The sequence below is a fragment of the Cupressus sempervirens genome, chromosome 11 (genome assembly GCF_028749045.1).
Source record: "Cupressus sempervirens isolate cs-2001-9-10 chromosome 11, ASM2874904v1, whole genome shotgun sequence".
Taxonomy (NCBI): domain Eukaryota; kingdom Viridiplantae; phylum Streptophyta; class Pinopsida; order Cupressales; family Cupressaceae; genus Cupressus; species Cupressus sempervirens.
In genome coordinates, this window is record NC_143128.1 from 626,221,879 (window position 1) to 626,245,324 (window position 23,446).

General features: G+C 35.7%; 1 protein-coding gene across 1 annotated transcript in view; it reads left to right on the forward strand.

The window, feature by feature from the left end:
• LOC149531266 (mRNA-decapping enzyme-like protein) overlaps positions 1-14,864 on the forward strand; it is a 61,867-nt gene extending 47,003 nt beyond the window's left edge. The window contains exons 7-8 of the mRNA XM_089808679.1: positions 12,825-13,235; positions 14,600-14,864. Coding sequence (XP_089664805.1) covers positions 12,825-13,235; positions 14,600-14,656 — 468 coding nt within the window. The 3' untranslated portion in view covers positions 14,657-14,864. The remainder of the gene's footprint in view (positions 1-12,824; positions 13,236-14,599) is intronic.
• Positions 14,865-23,446: the final 8,582 nt, after the last annotated feature.

Sequence of the window (23,446 nt, forward strand, 5' to 3'; positions counted from 1 at the left end):
TTGATGATTTCTCTAGAAACGCTTGGATCTACTTAATGAAGACCAAAGATGACGCCAAAAGTCGATTCAAGGAGTTCAAAGCTCAAGTGGAAAATTAATGAAGGAAGAAGATCAAGGTGTTGAGATCGGACAAGGGTGAGTATACCTCAAATGATGTCAAAGATGTTTGCAAGAATGCATGAATTAAGAGGGAGGAGACTGTTACAAGATTCAAGAAGAGTTGGCAGATTAACGGATTTCCGGATGATTCATTTTTTAACAGAGGAACAAATGTGTTCCTTATAAAGAATTACAAGGACGTTGTTTCTAAAAGAAACAATGTAGACTGAAGACGGAATTAGAAACAAAACTAGAGACAGGATAGGAAACATTCCTATCTGGACTGAAGAAAAAAGAGACGGGATAGGAAACATTCCTATCTAGACTGAAAGACGGACTACAGACAAGTAGTTGACTATTATAGAAAGTATAAGATATTATCTTAATACCCTCCCTTAATGGTCAACGTACGGATGTCGGAACATTCTGTGATAATTGAGACCCTCCCTGGATCTACAGAATGCTGAAACCAAGAAGCTTTGCCAGAAGAGTGCTATGACTCAAAATAAGTTGCAATTACAAAACTTCGTTTTTGTGGAAAAAACGGTAAAACCCAGAATCTCACGCAACCTTGCGTATTACAAACAACTTGAAATGATTTTTGAGGAGAAAATCAACAAACCCAGAATCTCACGCAACCTTGCGTATTATAGACAACTTGAAATGATTTTTGAGGAGAAAATCAACAAACCCAAAATCTCATGCAACCTTGCGTATTATAGACAACTTGAAATGATTTTTGAGGAGAAAATCAACAAACCCAGAATAAACAGAAACAAATTCAGAAGGCGAAAAATGCAGCTTTGCCTTGATCAGGACTCGGAGAAGTCAGACGTTGCGTAACACCCAGAACAAGTTGAGCGGTGTTACGATATTCGAAGATTGCGATGATGCGCTGCTTCTAGGTTCCATATTTGCGACCATTGAATTTGGAATTATGTTCGAGCAGAATATTTGTCAGAGATGCCATGGCACGTTTTTCAATGAAAAATTGTGAAAATCTGTGAAGGCACGTTCTTCGAGGCAAAAATACGAAAGACCCAGAAGAGAGCTCAAAAAACCCAAAAGGAATTTGCTGTCGTTTTTTGGATCCGCTGGTTCAAAAATCGAGGCACAAAAATTGAGGCACCCAGAAAAAACAGACGACAACCCAGTTGAGCTCTCGAAAAACCCACCAAGAATTTGCAAACAAAATATTTTTCCGACCCCAAAAATTAGGGTTTTGAAAAAAAAGGCCCTAGCTAAAAAAAGCTTGAAAAAACTTTAGATTTCTTGATAAAAAATGGCAGATTTTTCTTCAAGGATCGATGTGCATGGACGAATGGGGCTAGAGTGTGCTGAACAAACACAGGCAGACCCGAGTTCGGGAATTTTTCTAGGCCGAAAACCCTAAGCGGGTTTTAGAGAAATTCAACAGAAATAATTCTGAAAAAATTTAAACAAATAATTTCACGAAGAAATTATAAATTTTTTCGAAAAAATTTAAGTAATAGCTCTGATACCATGTTACAAGATTCAAGAAGAGTTGGCAGATTAACGGATTTCCGGATGATTCATTTTTTAACAGAGGAACAAATGTGTTCCTTATAAAGAATTACAAGGACGTTGTTTCTAAAAGAAACAACGTAGATTGAAGACAGAATTAGAAACAAAACTAGAGACAGGATAGGAAACATTCCTATCTGGACTGAAGAAAAAAGAGACGGGATAGGAAACATTCCTATCTAGACTGAAAGACGGACTACAGACAAGTAGTTGACTATTATAGAAAGTATAAGATATTATCTTAATAAAGACAACTGCTTATAATCTGCAACAAAATGAGGTTTTAGAGAGAGAACAAATCTATTATCAATTATGTGAAGGCCATGATCCATGATTTGAATTTGCCGATATTTTTGTGTGTTGGAGTATGCAATACAACCGTATATTTACTAAACAAGGGTCCTCACAAGGTTTTGGAGGATAAGACCCCAAAGGAGGTATTCACAAGCATTAAACTTGAGATATGACATCTTAGGAATTTTGGTTGTCTACTCTATATTCATGTGCCTATGCAAGAGAGGACAAACTTGAAGCCCTCAGGTGAGAAGGACATTCTTATGGGAAACAATTTAGAGTCAAAATCCTATAGGGTCTTTATACCAACATCAGAAGACAATTGAGAGTAGGGATGCCAAGTTTTAAGCAAACTTGGCCTCCGAGAAATCTTATGGTCCCCCCTCAGTTGAAGAGATATTTTCCAGAAGGATTCAAAGGGTGAGAAGACCTTACAAACTTCTAGTACAAAGGGCCAAACTTTAATATTTGGATAATAAGCCCCTTATAAATTAGTTAGGGTACCCAACAGACCTTGAGAGATGCTCAGGGACATGTTAAGGCTCTTCGAATCATATTCAGGGAGAATAAGCCTCTACATAATTTTTCAACGTATATGGGCTTGATGACCAACATCATAGACTTAGAGCCTTCTAGCTTTGAGGAAGCAACTGGCAATGGGAGTGTGTGCAAAGACCAGTGGGGAAGTTAGTAGTGACTTCTAGATGGTTTTTCAAAATCAAACATGCAGGGGATGGAAGTGTAGAGAAGTATAAAGTAAGATTTGTGGCTAGAGGATTCTCTTAGAAAGAGGGAGTAGATTACGAGGAGACCTTTACTCCTGTTGCTAGATATTCTTCTATTCAAGTTGTAATATCCCACTGCTTTAAAGTTAGGGTGGAGCATTCACTAGGTGGATGTGAAGACAAATTTGTCAATGGGATGATGAAGAAGAAGTAATTTATAGAGTAGCCACAGGGGTTTGAGGTACATGATAGAGAGTCACATTTATGCAAACTTAAGAAAGCCTTGTATGGACTCAAACAAGCTCTAAGGGCATGGTACTCCAGGATTGATAACTATTTGTAGAGCATAGGCTTTACCAAGAGTGAGGCTTCCAACCTGTACTTAATACTAGTTGGATATGAGCTCTCATCTTGGTGCTAACAAATTTGAGCTCTGACCTGACTGGTCACAAGTAAAAGAGATAACAAATTTGAACATCCTGACGCGGGAGGTGATGGATAGATAAAGAAATAAAAAAGTTGAGGAAATTAGGTGTTACCGTCACTTATGGAAAGATACAAATTGAAGAGTCTTCTTCTCAGAGAGATGAAAGGACAAATAATGTTATGTGCCAAGTATGGAATTGTTCAACCACTAGATATGGAAGTGTTTATATGCCAGATATGGAAGTGGCCTTAGTACAAAAACTACATATTAATGCAACTTGCTTGAGATTAAAAGAAGGCCAACATAAGCAATTATATAATGGAGAACACACAACAATGGTTGAAGATTACTTTTATTGCTCATACCAAATTATTACATTATCACAATACCAATGTGTCCCTCATAGTTCCCAATAACCCCTACATATAGCACTCCAGTTGGTTAAGGAAATTAATCGTGGTGACTCTTCAGTACATCTTATTTCATAACAAGTCTATTATTATTCACTAATTACTAGCCTACATTATACCTCCCTCGTGCCCTCCACCTCCAAAAAAAAAAGTTTTCTAGAGGACCAAAAGAAAAATAAGTTAGTCTGATACTGGGACGATGAGAAGACGTCCTTGGAGTAGTGGATGTAGTGACTCGTGCAAGCTGCTATCAAAGGAGTTTTAGGTCCCTCTCTATTGTTAGTTGCTTGGCTTGTGTAGTCTGCAAGAGCCTTAGTGCATCCACCTTGTCCTTTCTATCGCGGCCAATTTCTCTACCTATAAAGCTCTCTCTTGTTACAACTTGGCTTCCAACTTCGATATTTCGCATTTCATCCTGAAACTTGAGTGTTCTATGTTGCATGTTGTATGGGAACAAAACTCACATTAACAATGCCATGCTTTAGGGAAAACTTGTAGCAATTCATGTCCAAGCATTTGCCAAAATTCACAGTTTTTTCAATTAAATTAGTTCATCACCTCAAATGAATATGAAACATAGAAAATGCTCAACTTTAATTTTTAATGCCCCTTTAACGTTTTTCATGCAATCTGATTAGGTTTTTTTGCAAGGTGATCAGGAATTCTGGAAAGGTGATTAGGTTTCCATGTAGTTTTAGAAGACTTTGCTGAAATGTGGCTAATCATGCATGTTTACAAGATATTTAAGCAACGCCATTGTCCATTTACTTACCAAGAAAAATCAATGTCTAATTAGGTTGTAAAAGAAGTGGGGTGCTATTCAAATCCATCTTTGTGATCTGGTCAACTTTAAAGTTGAATCCATCAACATGGTGGGTGGGAGAGCTTGAAAATTAGACTTAGATTGATGAAAATCAGGTTCTCCATAAAGGTTTGGTTGGGGTCTAGTTGTAATAACTAGATGAATTCATAAACTCAAGCATGGAGTCTGCCATGACATTTGCATTGGGCAACAAGTTAGATTAGGCATTGAACTTTTATTTTACATATGATGAAAAATAAAAACTTGATCAATTTATCATCTAATTGTCCAACTTATACAATTTCCAATTATTTTGGATTTTTACATAAATGATAAATTCCAACCTCTTATTGTTTTCTCATTTTTGTAATTGACTTTCAAATTTGAAACTTTTCTACTTTCTTTAATAGTTATCCCCAAAAATTTGGAAGAATATTTACCATCCTTGAAACCCATACCCTTGTTACCAATAGTGTGAGTCAAACTTAAACAAATTCCAATTTCTTTGTATTTTTCGCATAAATGGTAAATTCCAACATCTCTTATTGTTTGCTCATTTTTGTAATTGACTTTTCAAATAGAAACTTTTCTATATGTTTTAATAGTTGTCCCCCCCCAAATCTTGGAAGAGTATTTAACATCCTTGAAACCCAAACCTTTGTTACCAAAAGTGGGAGAAACTCTAAGGGGTAGAAGCATAACACCATTAGATAATGTCTTTGCAATGAAAAATACCTTTAGAATAAGGAATTCGAAATCTATATGGCTGGCTATTATTTAAAGAAAATAGATTCCAGTTGGAATCCAATTGTATGGAGAACTGATTTCAGGCATTTCATGGGACCCTAGTTTAATGAAGGGAAAGTTCTTTTGGAACAATGGAAATGGCAAAAATTGATCATATACTGGAGGAAATATGGAATGCTCATTCTTGCCGACATCCTCAATTGCTTCATCTCCAAAATTTCCATTCACAGGGATATGTCAATCTAATAGACCATGTCAAGCTTTAAGAAAATTAAATAAGTTGGTTGACGTTATTGCCTTAGTTGTCATATATTTATAAAACAATAAGTGGTTAGGCTGCACATTGAAAGCAAATTGAAATCAGTTCATCAATTTCATTCAATAACATATCACTCAAAGCTACAAGACAACTAGGGGGATGCAACTGAAGGGCATTGATATCTCAGTTGGAAAGTTAAAGGCTACAACGATGCAAAAAATTACAAACAAAATTTAACTCTTGTACAAAAATGAGCACTATCATCATGTGGATGATCTGCTTGCAAATGAAACATTCACGATGGTCATAGATTGTGGGTTCACCATGTCATAGATCCTGGAAGAATTTTTGTAATGTCCCCATATTTATAAGATTTAATAATAGAATTAAAATAAAATAATAATAGAATAAATAATAATAAATGATAAATAGAATAATTATTGATAGTATTATATCAATAAATCATTTATATATATAACAATAAATAATAAATAATATAATATATAAAAAACAATAATCTTATACTATATTACATAACAAGGATGAAAATGATTTATTAAAAGTGCATATTATTATAATATATCGACAAATTATAATAATAAATATATAAATAATAATTAAATGAATATCACATATCAATGGCTTCAAATATAAACTGAATAACCCTTTCACCACTTTAACATATAAATAGCATTACATAAAAATGAAAGGATGGACACCAACTAATATATTTGAGCAAACTAAGATATCATGCAACATAATTAAGACCAACAATCTATTGATCATACTCTAGTTAAAAAGGTATTTAAAAGTCAATTAATTAACCATATCTGCTTAGCGAAACATAAACCAATATTTCATGTTATGAAGAGTCGCCTCAGTTAGATATCACAACAAGAGACAAGTCCTAGTCTGGGTAAGAGATTACAGATATATAATGATACACATCACAGTCAGAGAAAGGGTAGGGGTGGGGGGGTGGGGGGAGTGGGGGTTTATTTTGTGAACAAGTAGTAGGTACTGTCAACAGTAAAAGGCTCAATAGAAGTCTATGGGGAGGCGATGACTATGATAATGGATTTCGGAAATGATTGTAGGAGCATTACTTAACATCAGATAGGAAATTCCACAATTCTATTATGTGCAGCAAATAGTATATGGTAGACAGAGAAAACTGAATATATCAAACAGGGAGAAATCGTGACTATTCACATATTTGGATGATTCGTGGAGAACGGAGGTTAAGAAGATTGTAAACCAAAGAAGATATTGGCTAGTACAAGCATATACGACAGACAGCGAACATACAAGATTGAGAGGTCTTACCGACGAAACCATTGAGTGTATCACATATTCATAGCGAACATACAAGATTGAGAGGCCTTACCAACCAAACCATTTAGTGTATCACATATTCATAAATCGGGACATGTCTTAGACTTGCTCGCATAGGAGACTTGTGGACTTTGTTCCCCCGTCCCCAGCGGCACTGCCAGATTCTGCCACCTTCACCAAGTATGGGGGGACGTCCCAATGTTGACTATTTGCTGATTCAACTATCTATGTTCAATGTTGAATGTTCCAATTCAATGTAGTGTTCAAGTATTTACTCTTTTACATCTTTATATCTTATATTGCAATACATCTTTTTATAATGAGCATTTTAAGTACCATATTTGTAGTATATACAATCCCCCCTGTCCCTTGCCCCATCCCCCTGCTCTCCTCAAATTAAGATCCCTCTGTCCCCCCATCCTGGAAACTTGTTCCCCCGTTCCCCTGTCCGCCAGAGCAGTGTAACTATGATTCATACGATAACATCAGAGATATAAATCTGTTTGAGCGAATAGTCATAACCATCATTTAGTCCATTAGTTAAAAAGAAGTCCCAAATTTGACAAGATCGAATCATGGGACATTACTTAATAAATTATCTAGTATTGGTTTTACCATTCTAAAGCATATTGCCTCTTGCTAAATCAGTAGCATATAATTTTAAGACTGTACATCAGAAACATAATTATAATATTAGTTATTACATATTTATCAGCTCACATGCAACAGCAAGAATCATCATCCAATACAAGCAATTATATTGTAACTATACAATAAGATACCCACTATCTGTATTTGGCATTCAAACAAGACAAGATGATCAGTACAGAGCTACAGAGTTTGGATTTAAGGGGAACCAAGACAATCTTGGACAGTCAGCGAATAAGGAGAGAATAATAAGGGATCTACTGGTAATCAAACAATTCCAATTGGCAGTTAAACACATATTACAAGCAATTGCCCAAACAGAAAGTATTATCGCTACTAAGAAACATTCAAACCATTTATGGAAACATCAGATATCAACTGCCGGGAGCAGAATATAGAGAATAATAATTATTAACACATAACCAATGATTTAATAATCATTATATGTGCACATAGAAATGTGTAATCAACATTCTAGGATGCCCTCAAATACACTCTGGCTATTTCATTCTCTTGCACTAGGAATTTGAAATACCCCTTTTCAAATCTTTTTGTTTTCCAAATGCTTTTTATAAGATCATCCCACCCAAGAAGCCATTGTAAGTAGTTGTGGGTTTTGCAAATCATCATTTTAGCAATTGACAATTGACAAGGAATCAAAAGGTACATTTGTGTTCCTGGTCCAGGTTCAGCGTTGAAGCTCTTTTTTTTTTCGCTACTAATTATCAGTTTGCAATAACGAAACTTCAGTTTTACTCTTGAGTGAGTGGAATATATGTCAAATTTGCATTGTTTGGTATATATGATGTTATCATGAAAGATGCTAAACAATTCTTTGAAACACAGAAATGTCTGATAATTGTCTTAATTAATGTCAGACAGAGATTCACAATAACCTATTATAAACAGAAACCAGATAGTATAGATATAACCTGAAATTTGTATCCAAAATAGAAATGAATTTTTAAAATATTTTTGCTGAGATTTCAGTTTTCTACAACTTAGGATAAGCCCAACTTTCTATTGAGTCAGATTGGAATTTCATACTGATTTTCTGTAGATGAATGCTCCTAGGCAACCTTAGAAATATGTGATATTGGGCTAGGCACACGCTACAGCAGTTGAGGATATCTGTTGTAACTGCACCAATCTACTATCTCTGGCTTCACAGGCCCAATCTTCTATTTAATTCCGCAGTAGATAGGATTCTCTAACCTTCGATGCCTACTTTGGCTTTGCAGGTGTCAAAGATACACTGCAAAGTCAGAGTTATCCTCAGGCTCTTGTAGGTTGTTGAATCAGTCCTTGTCACTCTATGACCTCTATCGCACTGCTTTCTCTGCAGTATCACCTCTTAAAGCTCCACTAACTCACTGCTTTCCTTCTTGTTAATATGTTGTGATAAGAAGCAGATATTTTGTTAAAATTATCGCAAGATATTGGTCAGCTGGTCGATGCTCAAGATTAGGAGTTGCGTCCTACCTTGTGCAGAACTAGAGTTGTCGTTCCAAGCCTAGACATGCACCAGCAGTGTAATCAATCAATCATGTCTTTTCTCCTTCAATCAACACCTTAATATAGGTGCCTTGTGTCTGTTTGGGAGGATGGCCGACCTCAGGTCAGCTCAAAAGCAACATAAAACAAATTTGTTTAAACTTAGGTAGACTTAAAAGAAATTTGTTTTAACTTAGGTAGACTTGAGAAGGATAAATTTGTTCAGACCTGAATATAGAAAAATTAAATGTATTTATTTTCAACTTATTAACGTTAATGGTAAGTACAAAAAAAGTTGGGTGTTGTAGAACACTGCTGGGCCTGGATGACCCTCTTATAAAATTGGGGTCATCACAATCCTCCCATCCTATAATTGATTGATCTCAAGCAATTTCAGATTGGGGTGCTCAAAAATCTCTAATCCCTCCCAAGTTGCATCTTTGGGTGGTAGTCCTTGTTGATGCCAACTCAACATATAATGTCATCTTCTTTGTATTGGCAAGGCAGTGAATTGAAAAGTCAAGACAGCGAAGGGTCTTTACATTGTAACGGCAAGACAATGAAGGGTCAAGGCAATTCTACATATTCTCCGAGGAGGAATTCATATGATATAGATTGATATTCTTTGATTGTCCGTGTATGTATATCTAGAGAGGTGCTATCATGAGTGGTGGAAGTTCGCCCTAAAGTTTGTGTAAATTGTAAATCGATCTTCTGCTCTTTCTTTTAACGTAAGTGATATTTTCCTGTGGCTGGGTTTTTCTCCCTCAAGTCGGAGGTTTTTCCCAGGATAATTCATTGTGTCTTATTGTGCATTATTTTGTTTTTGCTGCTTATCTTAAATTCTGGTTTAAAACATTAACAGTCCCCTCCATTTCACCGAGTGTTCTAGAATCACCTTGTTCCTAAGCTGCTTCTTTCTCCCATTCAATGCTGTCTTGGATTCAAGTATTAATTTGCCTTAATAATCAAGGGGTGGTAACTCCTTTGAAGGGGTAATTATCTGCCCTAGGACCTTCTTGAGGCATGAAATACGCAAAATATTGTGAATTCTACTGGTAGGTGGTAATCCCAACTCATAAACCACCTGCCTAGCCTTTCTTGTGACCCTGTAGGGTCCATAAAAATGTGGTTTCGATTATCCAGTTCCTTTGATTGAGGTGCTGACGTTTTGCCTGTTGCAGGTTGTTCTTGAGAGTCTCCTATATATCTTTGCTCTGCTGGACCATATCATTCACACAGGGAACTCTACTAGCACAAAAATCAGAACTAATAGGAGTGTCATACCCATATAGGGCTTTTAAGGGGGTCATACCAATTGAAATATGATAAGTTGTGCTGTAGCAATTCTCTCCAAATGCAACCATTTGATATAGGGCTTTGAAAGAGGTCATACCAATTGACATGTGATAAGTTGCGTTGTAGCAACACCCTCCAAAGGCAACTATTTAACCCTTGCTGTCCTCTGTCCTCTTGCATTGTTTCTTCTGCAATCCACTTGTTTACTTTAGTCTTTTTTCTTTGCCCAATTGTTTGTGGATGATAGCTGGTACTATTTATTAACTATGTTCCTGTTAAGTGAAATAACTCCTGCCAAAACATCCTAAGGAACTTTCTGTCCCTATATTGTTTTAGATAGCCCATGAAGTCTGTTTTTTTATTTTTAAAGAGTAGATCTGCTACTTGAGGGGCTCTAAACTCTGATGTTATGGCATAGAAATCAGCATATTATGTGAGTCTTATCAACCCCTACATATATACAATCTTTACCTTGGACCTTTGGCAACCTGGTGATGAAATCCACTCTGACATTCCTTGCATTCTCTCACATGCTGCAGTATGTTCTCTCTCAGTCCTTCCAAGAGAATCATTCCTCTTTTCATATGTCGTGTATAATCCTGGGTGTCCAGCTAGTGGTGTATATGGAAGGCTTGCAGAATTCTCTCTTTCATTTTGGACTTGGGAGTAATGTACACATGCCTCCTGTAGAGAGTCAGCTCTAGCCACCTTGAATCTGTCATCTTGTACCTTGTCTTCCAAAATATCACTGGCAAATGAGTTTTTGACTTACTTGGCTGTAATCAACAATTCTCTATCAGTAGACATATCAGAATTAGAATGCAATTAAGGTTTCCCAAACAATGAGTCAGCTACCACAATGTTATTTCCTTAACATTCTTAATGTTGAAGTCATAGGCTTGGATTTTGTTCACTCATTTTTGCTTGCCTATCATTCTATTCCCTTTGGTTATGAAAGTACTTCAACCTGTTATGATCAGTCACAACGACAAAACTTGTTACAAACCAACTATTTTTTGAGTTTGGTAAAAACATGCATAACGGACAGCATTTCTTTATCATAAATTGAGAACTTACATTCCGCCTCAGTTTTCTACTTCCATATGCTATGGGATGCCTATTTTGCATCAAAACAACCCCTATACCTTCATGGGAAACATCACATTCCAGAACAAAAGGAAGTGAATAATCTGGAATTACCAAAATTGGACATGAACTCGTTACCTCTGAGTTTGTCAAAGGCTTGTTGAGCTGAAGGGTTCTGTAGAAATGCTCATTTCTTTGTTAGATAAGTTAACGGGGCAGCAAGCTGTGATAAACTTTTATAAACCTTCTGTAGCAGCTGCAAAGCCCAACAAAACCCCTCAGCTGGGTTAGATTGCTAGGTCTAGGCTAATCTTTGATAGATTTGATTTTCCTCATCCACAGTCGCACCATGTTGTTTGATTTTGAATGCCAAATACAAAATTTCTTGCACACTCTCGTTTAGATGCCTTGGGACAAGTTTAGAGCATACAATGGTTTGAAAACAATTTTAAGATAAAATGCAATAATTCTTCATACATTCTGATCACTATGATCTTGATGTGGGCATGGTGAGAAGATAGGATGATTTAGGACAAAATCTTTGTGGTGGCAAATCACTTGAACCTGAAATGAAAGAATATTGAAACAAAATATATGTGTCTGTCTTGGTGGCATAGCCAGCTAGACTTATGAACTGAAAACAACAAACAAATCAGTTCCCAGATAAACAGAAGACTGGATTGGGACCTGGACCCGGTTTGAACAGGACTAGATTAGGATTTTTTCCTTTTTGCTAAGTCTACCAATAGCTATTTCAGCAGGATGGAGAAAATCAGTGATAATGTATATTTTCTTAGAGGATACAATGGTTTGAAAACAATTTTAAGATAAAATGCAATAATTCTCACACATTCTGATGTCCATGATCTTGATGTGGGCAAGATGTGAGCATAGGATGATTTAGGACAGTATCTTTGTGGAGGCAAATCACACAAACCTGAATTGAAAGAATGTTGGAAACAAAATATATGTCTAATGTCTTGGTGGCATAGCCATCTGGACTCATAAACTGAAAACAACTACAAATCAATTTCTGGATCCACGGCTGACTGGATCTGGACCTGGACCTGGACCTGGTTTAAACAGGATTGGGACATTGGCAGGTTCCACCGAAAGCTCTGGTAACACAGATTTTTCTCTTTTCGTAAGTCTGCAAATAGCATCTTCAGCAGAATGGAGAAAATCAGTGAATTTATGTTTGTAATTTTAGTATGATCTGTTGCAATTATTAATTGTACGTACATTAGATAAGCTGTTTTGATGTAGTTGGAATTTAGGTTCTAGACTTATAGTGAATGTTCTTGGGGGCTCTTTTGATGCCTTACATCTTAGCTTTTCTTAAAAGGAATAGAGGCCGAGCAGATGAATAGTTTCTTTATAAATTTAATAGTTCTGTCTCATGTTGAAATTACCTCCAAATTACTGATTCATCATAATGATGGTCACTTGAGTGGACCCTAAATGTTGATCAAACTTCTTTAATCACGTTTGCACAAGTGCTATCATCTCAAAATTGGAAATGCTTTTGACTTTTTTCTAAACTTCGATAATGCCTATCAGTTAATCCACTTTTTGCATCTTTACATGCAGTTTTTTGCATGATGTTAAATTCATGGTCATTTCAAGGTTTTTCTTTTCTGAAATTTGTTTGCAGGAATCGGCTTCTTTGATGACATTAGCAGCTACACACAGTTTACCAAGTCATTCACTGAGAAGTTCTTCACCAATGCTTCTTCCATCACCTCCTTTATCAGCTCCATCTTTGCCAATGGGTTATGCAGGACAAGTTGATGTTGGCACAAGCCACCTCACGACTCTTTTGAAACCTTCTTTCTTTGTACCACCACATTCCTCTTCAACACTGATACCTCCACTGAATTTCTCAACACCCATAGCTCCACCACTTCAAATCCCTTCTAATCTGCAGCCTTCTCATGGGGAACCACTTCTTCAACCTTTCCCCCCGCCTGCTCCATCACCATCTCTTACTCCGGCTTCAAGCATGAGTCATGGGCCAATTATGACAAGGGATGGAGTTCGCAATTCACTACATAGATTACTAAAGGTTTGTATGTTGATTCGAGGCTCTCTTAGTTTCAATTTTTCTGCATCTTTGTTCTTAAAAACTGTCTTCAGTGGTAGCAATCATGACAAACATACTGTAATATTTTTGAAGTGAGTAATAGGTAAAGTGAATGTTTTTATGACACATCTTGTATAGAAAATTTGAAGGATGCATCTCTAACATTCTGTACCTTTGCTTTCAAGTTTCATTTGACCAAGTTGCTGTTCTACATCCTCTTGCCTTTAATATTTAATCTCTTATAAAAGCTCTTTACGTTCTCACAGGGACTCATGCTCTAGACTGGATATGATTTATAATTGCTTTTATTAATGCAAACAAGTTCTGAACTTTTAATAAAAAATAAGCTTTATTTCCAAGTCTATCTTATGTGTATATAAAGCTTACATGTATTAATAGTTGCTAATGGGAGTATCTTAATCTATGTCTTCTTATTACAAGGTTGCATGGGTACTCGTACCCACACCCCTGGTACTCGTACCCACGTACCCAAGTACCGGGTACACGTATCCCACGTACCGGGTACTCGGTGGAGAGCATCATAGCTAAGGACCTTGATTAAGATTCTGATTTTTTTTTTTGGTTTTTTGTTTTTGTATTAGCTTCTTGTTTATCAAACTTAATTCAATACCAAATCAGTTTGAAACTTTGATACTCATTAACAATAAACTTTATCACTGTTCAAGTTAAAAGTTTATCATTTGCAATATGTCATTGTCATATGGTTTAGGATCTTCTTGTTCATGTTTAAAGTCTGCCTTCTTTGTTATGCATCTAAGCATTTATCATGTATTATTATTTCAAACATATGAAACTGAAAACAGTACATTACATTTGCAAACTTTATCACTGTTCTTGTTTTGAAAAACCATTGTCATGACTCATAAAATCAGATTTTTTATAAATATAAAAGTGTAATTTTTAAGTAAGTTTGACATACCCAAGTACCTCCGTCCCCAATTATGAAAAATACTTTAAACATTCAGCAATAGCATATATATATATATATATATATATATATATGTATATGTATATTTGATTATGGCTTATATTTTCAAATTTCTTGTTTTGAATGCTCAATGTCATGACTCATGACAGATATTTTGATTTTTATATTTTCTATAAAATATTAATTATATAGAAAAAATTAGGCTTACACACGTACCCCCGTCCCCTATTTTGAAAAATATGCGTACCCGTACCCGCTCCCGTACCCGTTCCCGTTCCCGTACCCACGTACCCATGCAACCTTGTCTTATTAACCTGTGGATTTGATTTCTGTAGGCTTTATTCAGCATCTTCCTGTGCTAATGCATATATATGTTATTCTATGTTTCACTTTACAGAATGAGCATTTCATCGACATGGTGTATCGGGAAATGATGAATGCACACCTTTCATGAGGATGTTGGGAATATCTTCTAAAGTGTCTTGGCTTGTAGACATGTTAATTTTGGCATATATCCTAAGAGTGTTTTGCTATCTCTGAGAATAGAACTATGTAATATTCTGTATCTAAAAGATCACCCGAGAGCTATTAAACCTTGTAGAAAAGTGTTTAATTTGTACATTACGGATGGTTAATCACTTTACTTTTTATTTTTGTGCGCATACAGTTGTTATGTTTTTGTTTGTTATTTTTCATTTTTAACATTACCTTCGATGATAACTGTATTTATTGAGCTCTCTGACATTTTGTTCAAGAAGGCTGTGGAGAGATGCATAGTTAAACCTGTTGAAAGCAACAAGTAATTCTCACATAATGTAGTGGATTGAGATCCAAGAATGATAGTTTCGACCTATATACTATAGTTTCCATTCATATTGTATTTAACAAGGACTTCTTGTTTTGTTACTGAAAATTGGTAGGTTCTAATGATTTTCTTTGTTATCTTTTGTTTTTAACATTAATGGCTTTCAAGGATGAGGGGGTGTGGCTCACAAATTTGGGATAGTTGGAGTGGGGTGTGCAACACAAATATGTAAGTTATAAAAGTTTTAAATTCTTACAACAGACCATATTCAAATGTCTGAACTAGGAAGGCTGGTTTCATAAACTAATTTGAATTAAGTTGATCTATTTTAAATGTATAATGAAATCTTGTAAATATTCTGTTTGGTGTCATAATGGCAAGGCTAGTCATGCACATCTAGATGAAACTCTTTGCTAAAACTTGTTAGCATTTATAACAAAACAAGTAAAGAGACTTCTTTGTCCCTTGTCAATGTTGAATAGCAGGAACAACTATCTGGAGAGACTACATATCTCATTGAAGATTTGTCTCAGGTTAAATTTAAAATTGAGAGTTGATCATACTTGTATCCTAGCTGTTTCTGAAGGAGCTGATTATCCACGTTCTTACTAATTCTTTTTCTACTGGCAGAAAACAAACTGTTTTGACTATGATATGTGCTCTCTTGATTGATTGTTAGAAACATTTAAAGGATTTTCAATAGCGCAATCCTATGGAACATTAGTCTAGTAACTCACTCCAATGTGAGATGAACTCCAAGAAGGCAACCCTAGGAAATGTTTACATGCTCTATTGGTATAATAAAGGCATGCGAATGCAATCCTATGGAACATAACTCCTTCACTCCAATGAAAGATGAACCTCAAGAAGGCAACACAAGGAAATGTTCACATGCTCTATTGGCATAATAGAGGCACGTGAATGCAATCCCATGGAACAATATTGTAGTAACTCACTCCAATGTGAGATGAACCTGAAGAAGGCAACACTAGGAAATGTTTAACTTTACATGCTCTATTGACATATTAGAGGCATGTGAAAATAAATGTTCATATCCTTTGCAGCAAGCAGGAGGGATTCCTAGGGGTCTGCTAGCTGTCTTCACAGTACTGCCCCAAGCTCTCTCTTCACAGTACTGCCCTAGGCTGCAGGGTTAGTGGGAAATATGTCCTGGGATATCCTTTGCACAAGAAGGATTTCTGTTAGAAAAAGGAATTACTGAGAGCGGGGGTGAATCAATAATTTACAAACTTTAGTCGATAATCGAATATTATTTATTACTTTGAACTATACATAAGAAAATAAACAAGTAATGCTGAATAAAAGTAGTAACCATGCACAAAGATATAACACCATATTTTGTTAACTAGGGAAACCCTGGCTAAGGAAAAACCCTGGTGGGGATGATACCCACTAGATAATATACTGATATATATGTTCCTTGTTAGAGGATGGACCTTGTTAGGAGTAAATGAGAAAATTCAGTATAGAGAGTCCCTGTTAGGAGATTTCAACCCTATTAGGAGTTGTAGTACAATAGATGTAAGATGAGCCCATTGTCCAAACATGCACTTCCAATTACAAGAAGAGTTCACTATCCAAACAAGTAATTAGTCTTCTGGTATATAGGTGCTGTAACTTCTTTTTTGTCTGATCTTTGATCTTCGGCTCGATCTCGGATCACAAAATTCGATTCTCAAAGCTTTGCATATATCGCTTCATAGAAATTCGCATATCATTTATCACAATACAATTGCTCAAAATAACACTTACACATTTGAATTCGCAAGATGTCCTCTGCATAAATATCATGCCTTTTCACAAATTGTTGTTAGGTTGGCTAAGACTGTAATATACTTTTCCAACTTAGTAAACATCTAGGATGTCGGCTCTAATTGTTCAATTAATTATTTTGTAAACAAAATAATTCAATTACCTTTAATTCCGTTGTTCTTTTTCATTGTTAAAACACGAATATATGTTTTCCGTACAGTTCGTACTGATTTCTGAGGTTATACACGTCATCATAAACATATATACTATCTCCATCTAACTTCACTAATCATAATATGACGTCAATAACAAGTTACATATAAAACAATACACTGTTGTAAACCAATTTAATAATTAGATAATTTTTAGAATACCAAAAGTTAAGTATCTTTATTTCTGAGGTTTTCTACAAGTATGTACATCATGTGTTGTCATAAATGACAACAATTACATATTTTCATTAGCAAATTGTCAACAATCTTTCCCTTTAGCATTGATGGCAACAAAATAGGGAAAATTGATAAAGTATCAAAAACTTGTCCAAAACATTACAGTATCAATACATTAGTTATCTTTTACAACTTATCCATCTTACACATGCTACCCCTTTCAATATGATTTCATGCCTTACCTTACAATTTTCTTATGCATCTTCTCCCCCTTTGACATTAATGACAAAGGTCGGAATGTCAAACTGTCTATCTGTTGTCAAAAATTGTAATCGTTTGCCTTAAGTTGATAATATCTTCATGCAATTGTTAAAACTTGTTTTGAGACTGTTTAAACCTTTTAACCATGTATCGTTGGCTGTTTCAACAGAGGTGAGAATTGCACATAGGGCATATGATGCAATCTCAATTGCATTAAGATTGGAGTATAAGAAATTTGAATAAGTGTCCTTGGCTTTGACACACTCCTCCAATTGTCTCTCAATAGATGATATCTTCAGAGCAATACTCTCTGAATTTTGATAATCTCTTCAAAATTTGTTCTTTCTTAAGTTCCAGTCTCCTAATATCACCATGAACATTGGCCACTTGTCCTTCAAAGTCTATCAACTTTGTTGGAAGGTTCTTGTATCTGGCTTGATAAAGCTTCTAGCTCACTCAACTTTACTTCAACCTTATTATCAAAATCCTTGGTCAACTTATGAGATAAGGTACACTTAATGTACAATACCTTTCCATCTTGTTGACATTTTTGAAGTTCTTTGATACAAGTATCAAGACTTAGCAAATCATTCTTGATATTCTAACAAATGGTGCTAAATAAATTAGCATCATGTGAAATCTGGGTCTTTGACTCTGCAACATTCAACAAATTTGTAAATTCTTCATCAAAAGATTTTAACATTCCTTGTGCCCTCTATTCAAGATTTGGCTCTGTATGCTTGACTGCCAGAGTGCTGTGCAATTTGTTAGTTACCTCCATTAAGGTTCTTTGTAGGCTCTTTACTTTCCTATTCTTCTCACTAAGTTTTGTTAGAGTCATAATCAAGTCAATTTGAGGATCATATCACTTGTTAGGCTAGCAAGCGAAAGTAGAGTAGATGAACTAGATGGTTTAGATTCATCTTCCCTTCACTTCTTCTTTGCTACTTCTTTAACTCTTCTCTCTTCTTTCTCTTTCTTTTCCTTTTCATTTCTTTCCTTCTCTTTTTTTCTTCCTCTTCTATTTTCTTCTTCTTTTCTTCCTCTATTTTCCTTTCCTTTTCTTCTTCAAGCAATTTCTGCTTGGCTTCTTCGTTTTTTCTCTTTTTGCCTCTTTTCCTCTACAATTAGTTTCAGTTGATCTTGAATAACCTTGGCCTGAGATTTAGGTTGTTTGGAACTCTCAAAAGGGTTAGTGTCATCAATGTTAATAGTAACATTGGTCTGGTCAATTTGCATAGTGTCATCATGACATAGTGCAAGGCAAGAGAATCCCCAAAGGAGATATCCTAGCCCCCAACAAATAACCACACAACATAAGATAACCAACAATGAAAGATCTGATATCAAATCACAACTCTTTATTTATAAAATAATTGTTACATGCAATGTGCCAGGTTGTAAGGCCTTCTCGGTTGCGACCAAATACAAAGAAATTACAATAACAATTCTGCAAGATCCCTCAAGATCGAACCCAAACACTAGCTAGTCTAGATCCACACTCTAGTAGAAACCTCCAAGGAAGATCCAACTGGTAATCGCAAGCGCGCCAAGCAATCTCCTTGTTTCTAAATTGCAGCCACTAGCCTTTCTCACAAACTTGTGACTCCACCACAATCTTGTTGTAAACTGCCTCACCTTTGGCCCTCTAGCCACAGACTCAAGAAAACTTGCTCGTTTGCTTCCTCCTCTCCAAGCTTCTACTAAGAAGGGAACACACCTTGAAGCTTCATTACAAATGCTCATATGCCTTGCTTAAATAGGCACTTACCAGCCAAGATGTTACAAACACAACCAATGTGGGATAAAAGGTAAATGCAACTAAGCAAATATTTAATTCCCACCCAAATACCACTAAGCACCATGTGGTCCAAAAAATATTTAATGCATGATTTAAGGAAATGTCCACAAACTTCTAGAATTCCACCTACACACCTTGATAAATGGAATGACAACCATTTTAATTTATTTTTCTATTTACGCCTCCTATGCACCTCAAAAATAGAAATTCCTTTTTTTCACCTTTTTTCTATTTTAAAAATTTTTAAAATTCTCTAATTTTTGTCACTTTCTCTCCTCCAGTTTTTTTTTTTTTTAATTAATTTTTTTTCCTGACGCAATATGCTCCCACATCAGACTCCTCAGGTAGATAAAAAAAAATGTGTCCCACACTTTGACACCAAAAGAAAGATCTATAACCATCTTCATCTTCACCAAAGATTTTCACTCCATAAGGGACAAGAAAACCAACATGCAAATCATCCACATCTACATCACTCTATCAAACACCAAAATCTCAACTATCCAATCAACATGCTCACTTCCAAGAACAAACTGAATATAATGCTTCATTAGAAAACCCTCATCCACATCAGCAACTAGTAAATCTACACCAACAACAACAAACTCCATATCAACATCAATATGTAACTCTTCAGCAACATATGTCAAACTCACAACCTTAGCCATCTCATTGCTCTCAACAAGATGCTCTACAACATACAAGTCACCATTAACAACAACCAGATCATCCACGGCCGAGTTCTTTGCAATCTACATGTCAGACTCAACTAACTGATCATGAAAACCAATCTCCATCCCAATATCAACAAGGTTAGAAATATCCTCAGCAACAACCTCTAGTTGTTTTGTAGGTTCTACATCATGCTCCACAAATTGATAAACAAAACCAACCTCTTTTACCTCGACCTTGCTATGCCATATTCTCTCTCGAACAAGTCTTCTAATTGGCCAGGCAACTCTCTTCCGGATCGGTAGACTCCAACTCCAATAGCATATAACTTCCTTCTTTTGTTTCTCAACTCTTTTAGAAAAAACATCATCCACAACAACATCCACGTGAGCTATTGTCTCATTAATCCTCCTCTCCACTATATCACGGAGATTCATAATCATCCCAATGTCCAATCCTCTCGGATCCATCTTCCAAGATCTTCACAAACCCTCTGCAAAAAATCACCAATAGATCAATCTTCTCGAACAAGATCAACCTTCCGTTTTCACAACCATAGATCCATGTGTATGTCCTTCCAAGGTCCTGATGCAAACTACCTCAACTTTGGTGATCTATCTAAACACTTAGGAACAACCTTAACTCTGATACGACTTGATGCAGTGCAAGGTAGAAGAATCCCCAAAGGAGATGTCCTAGCCCCCAACAAATAATACACAATGGAAGATAACCAACAATGAAAGATTTGATATCAAATCACAACTCTTTATTCATAAAATAACTATTACATGCAATGTGTCAGGCTGTAAGGCCTTCTCGGTTACCACCAAATACAAAGCAATTGCAATAATAGTTTTGCAAGATCCCTCAAGATCCAACCTAAACACTAGCTAGTCCAGATCCACACTTTGGTAGAAACCTCCAAGGAAGATCCAATTGGTACCCGCAAGCCCACCAAACAATCTCCTTGTTTCTAAACCGCAACCACTAGCCTTTCTCACAAACTTGCAACTTCGCCACAATCCTAATGTAAATCGTCTCACATTCGGCACTCTATCCACAAACTCAAGAAAACTTGCTCCTTTGCTTCCTCCTTCTTTCCAAGCTTTTACGAAGAAGAGAACACACCTTGAAGCTTCATTATAAATGCTCATATGCCTTTCTTAAATAGGCACTTACCACCCAAGATGTTACAAACACAACCAATGTGGGATAAAAGGTAAATGTAACTAAGCAAATATTTAATTCCCACCCAAATACAACTAAGTGCCACCATGTGGTCCAACAAATATTAAATGCATGATTTAAGGAAATGTCCACAAATTTCTAGAATTTCACCTACACACCTCGATAAATGGAATGACAACCGTTTAAAATTATTTTTCTATTTATGCCACCTATGCACCTCAAAAATAGAAATTCCTCTTTTTCACCTTCTTTTATTTAAAAAAAAAAAATTCTCTAATTTTCGTCACTTTCTCTCTCCTCCAGTTTTTGTTGTTGTTGTTTGTCTCTGACACAAGATGCTCCTACATCATACCACTTCTTGACACTTTCGAAGTTATAGGTGTTGGTGAAGGTGTTGCCTTAGACTCGGTCATCATCTAACTGATAGTCATGGTTGTTTCACTCCTTATTTTATCCTTCTCACCCACCATAAATAGAAATGGTCTCACCTTGTTCCTCAAGTAGAGTGCCAAATCGTTCAACAATTTCTTGATTTCTTCCTCATCATTTATTTTGCATATAGTTCTTATCATAGACTTCTGAAGTTCTATATCATCTTCCCGAGCTAGTGCTTTCTTCTTTATAAATCTATCATAAATTTTTTGATTTACTGTGCCTTCAATATCCTTAAGTTTTAGATTGTTAGCAATTATATATCTCATAGTAGAGATATCAATATGATCTTTCTCAATGTAATTATATGGATCATAAAATTTATTCATCTGAATAAAGTTCCCTTCATTTGCAATGGCTGAGTTTATCTTTTCAATCTTCAGCTTCAGCTTCCAAGGTTGCCTTGCTTTTCCTGTTGTCTATTTAGAAATAGTTACTTTCTCTACCTATTTTGCTTCTTCTTCTTGTTGTTCTTCTTTATTGGATTCCACAATTGTCAACAATGTCTTTTGTCTTTTTCCTGGTCCAATAGCTTGTTGCTTGACTCTTTTAGTCTTGGTAGTCATAGCTTCCACTAATCTTTCTGATTTTCTCTTCGGCTCACTCAGTTGTTCAACTGATACTGCAACATATGGAATGTTCTCTTCTGAGGATGTTTCTGCAATAGACACTGATCATGGTTGCACATACATTATTCCTTGTTTTATGGTCTGCGTAACTACCTGTGACTCACTTTTTGTCATATTGGCCTCAATTGGAGCTTTCTTCATTATTGTCTCAATTTTCTTATGAGATGCTTTCTCTAAGGATGTTTGATGGGCTGATTGCGTATATCTTCATAAGTCTCAAATTTGTACTCAGCTTGGTCCTTCTCGGAGTTCAACAATAGATCAATATATCCAATTGCTACATCATCACTTAACTCATAACCTAAGGGATCAAGGAATGTTTCCCGAGGTTCTACTGCTTGAATATGAGTTAAATCTTTATCAACCATAACACATATATCATCTTTGAATCTTTCTACAATTGTACGTGCAATTTTGAATCTTTGTCTCATCCCATTATGAAATGTTTTCATTATCAAATTCATGCTATCGAAGATTTTATTTATTGGATGTCATTTACATACATCTGTAATCTTCTCCATGGAACATCTCTCACCACTCATAATCTCTGTGACTAATAAGTTGTAATAATCCCTGCTTGGTTTGATCAAAGAAGTTGAACTTTGGCTAGTGAAATTTTGTCAAGCAGTTGGCGTGTAACCTAGATCTTAAGCTTTGACACTATTGAAATATTCCACTCTTATTTGACCAAGAAATTAGAATTGAACTAATGGCATTTTGACAAACAATTTATGAGCAGCCTGGTATGAGAGTTCTGATATCACTATATACATCCAGCAAGGGCAACTGCTGATTCTAATTCAATATAAATTCTTAAGTAGAACTGACTATTATTTCAGACAAGACAATCCTCCCATAATAAAGATCTTAATAGTAAAACAATATTCACGTGGAGTGCTCAGTAATGTAAATATGTTCAGAGATAACAATGGGATAATGGGACTACACGAATTTCAACAAACAATTGGCATACTCGTGACTGATGTTAACTGGTGATATCATCGTAATGATGGTTAACAGTTATAAACCAAACTAATAGATAATTGCCTAGCACTTTGATTTATTGTTTGCAAGAGTTCACAACATTGGTATATTGATATACATAAAATTTGAAGACTGAGTCATGAAAATTTAATCCAACAATAGTCTCCTCAATGACCGAAATGCATTCCGACTTTTATGCACTTCATAAGTTATACAAAAAACAACTTAGTCAATGTGAAACTTAGAGGTAGTTAACATACAGATTAATTTTCAACAATAGATCATACTGTTAGCTGGAGATGAGAATACC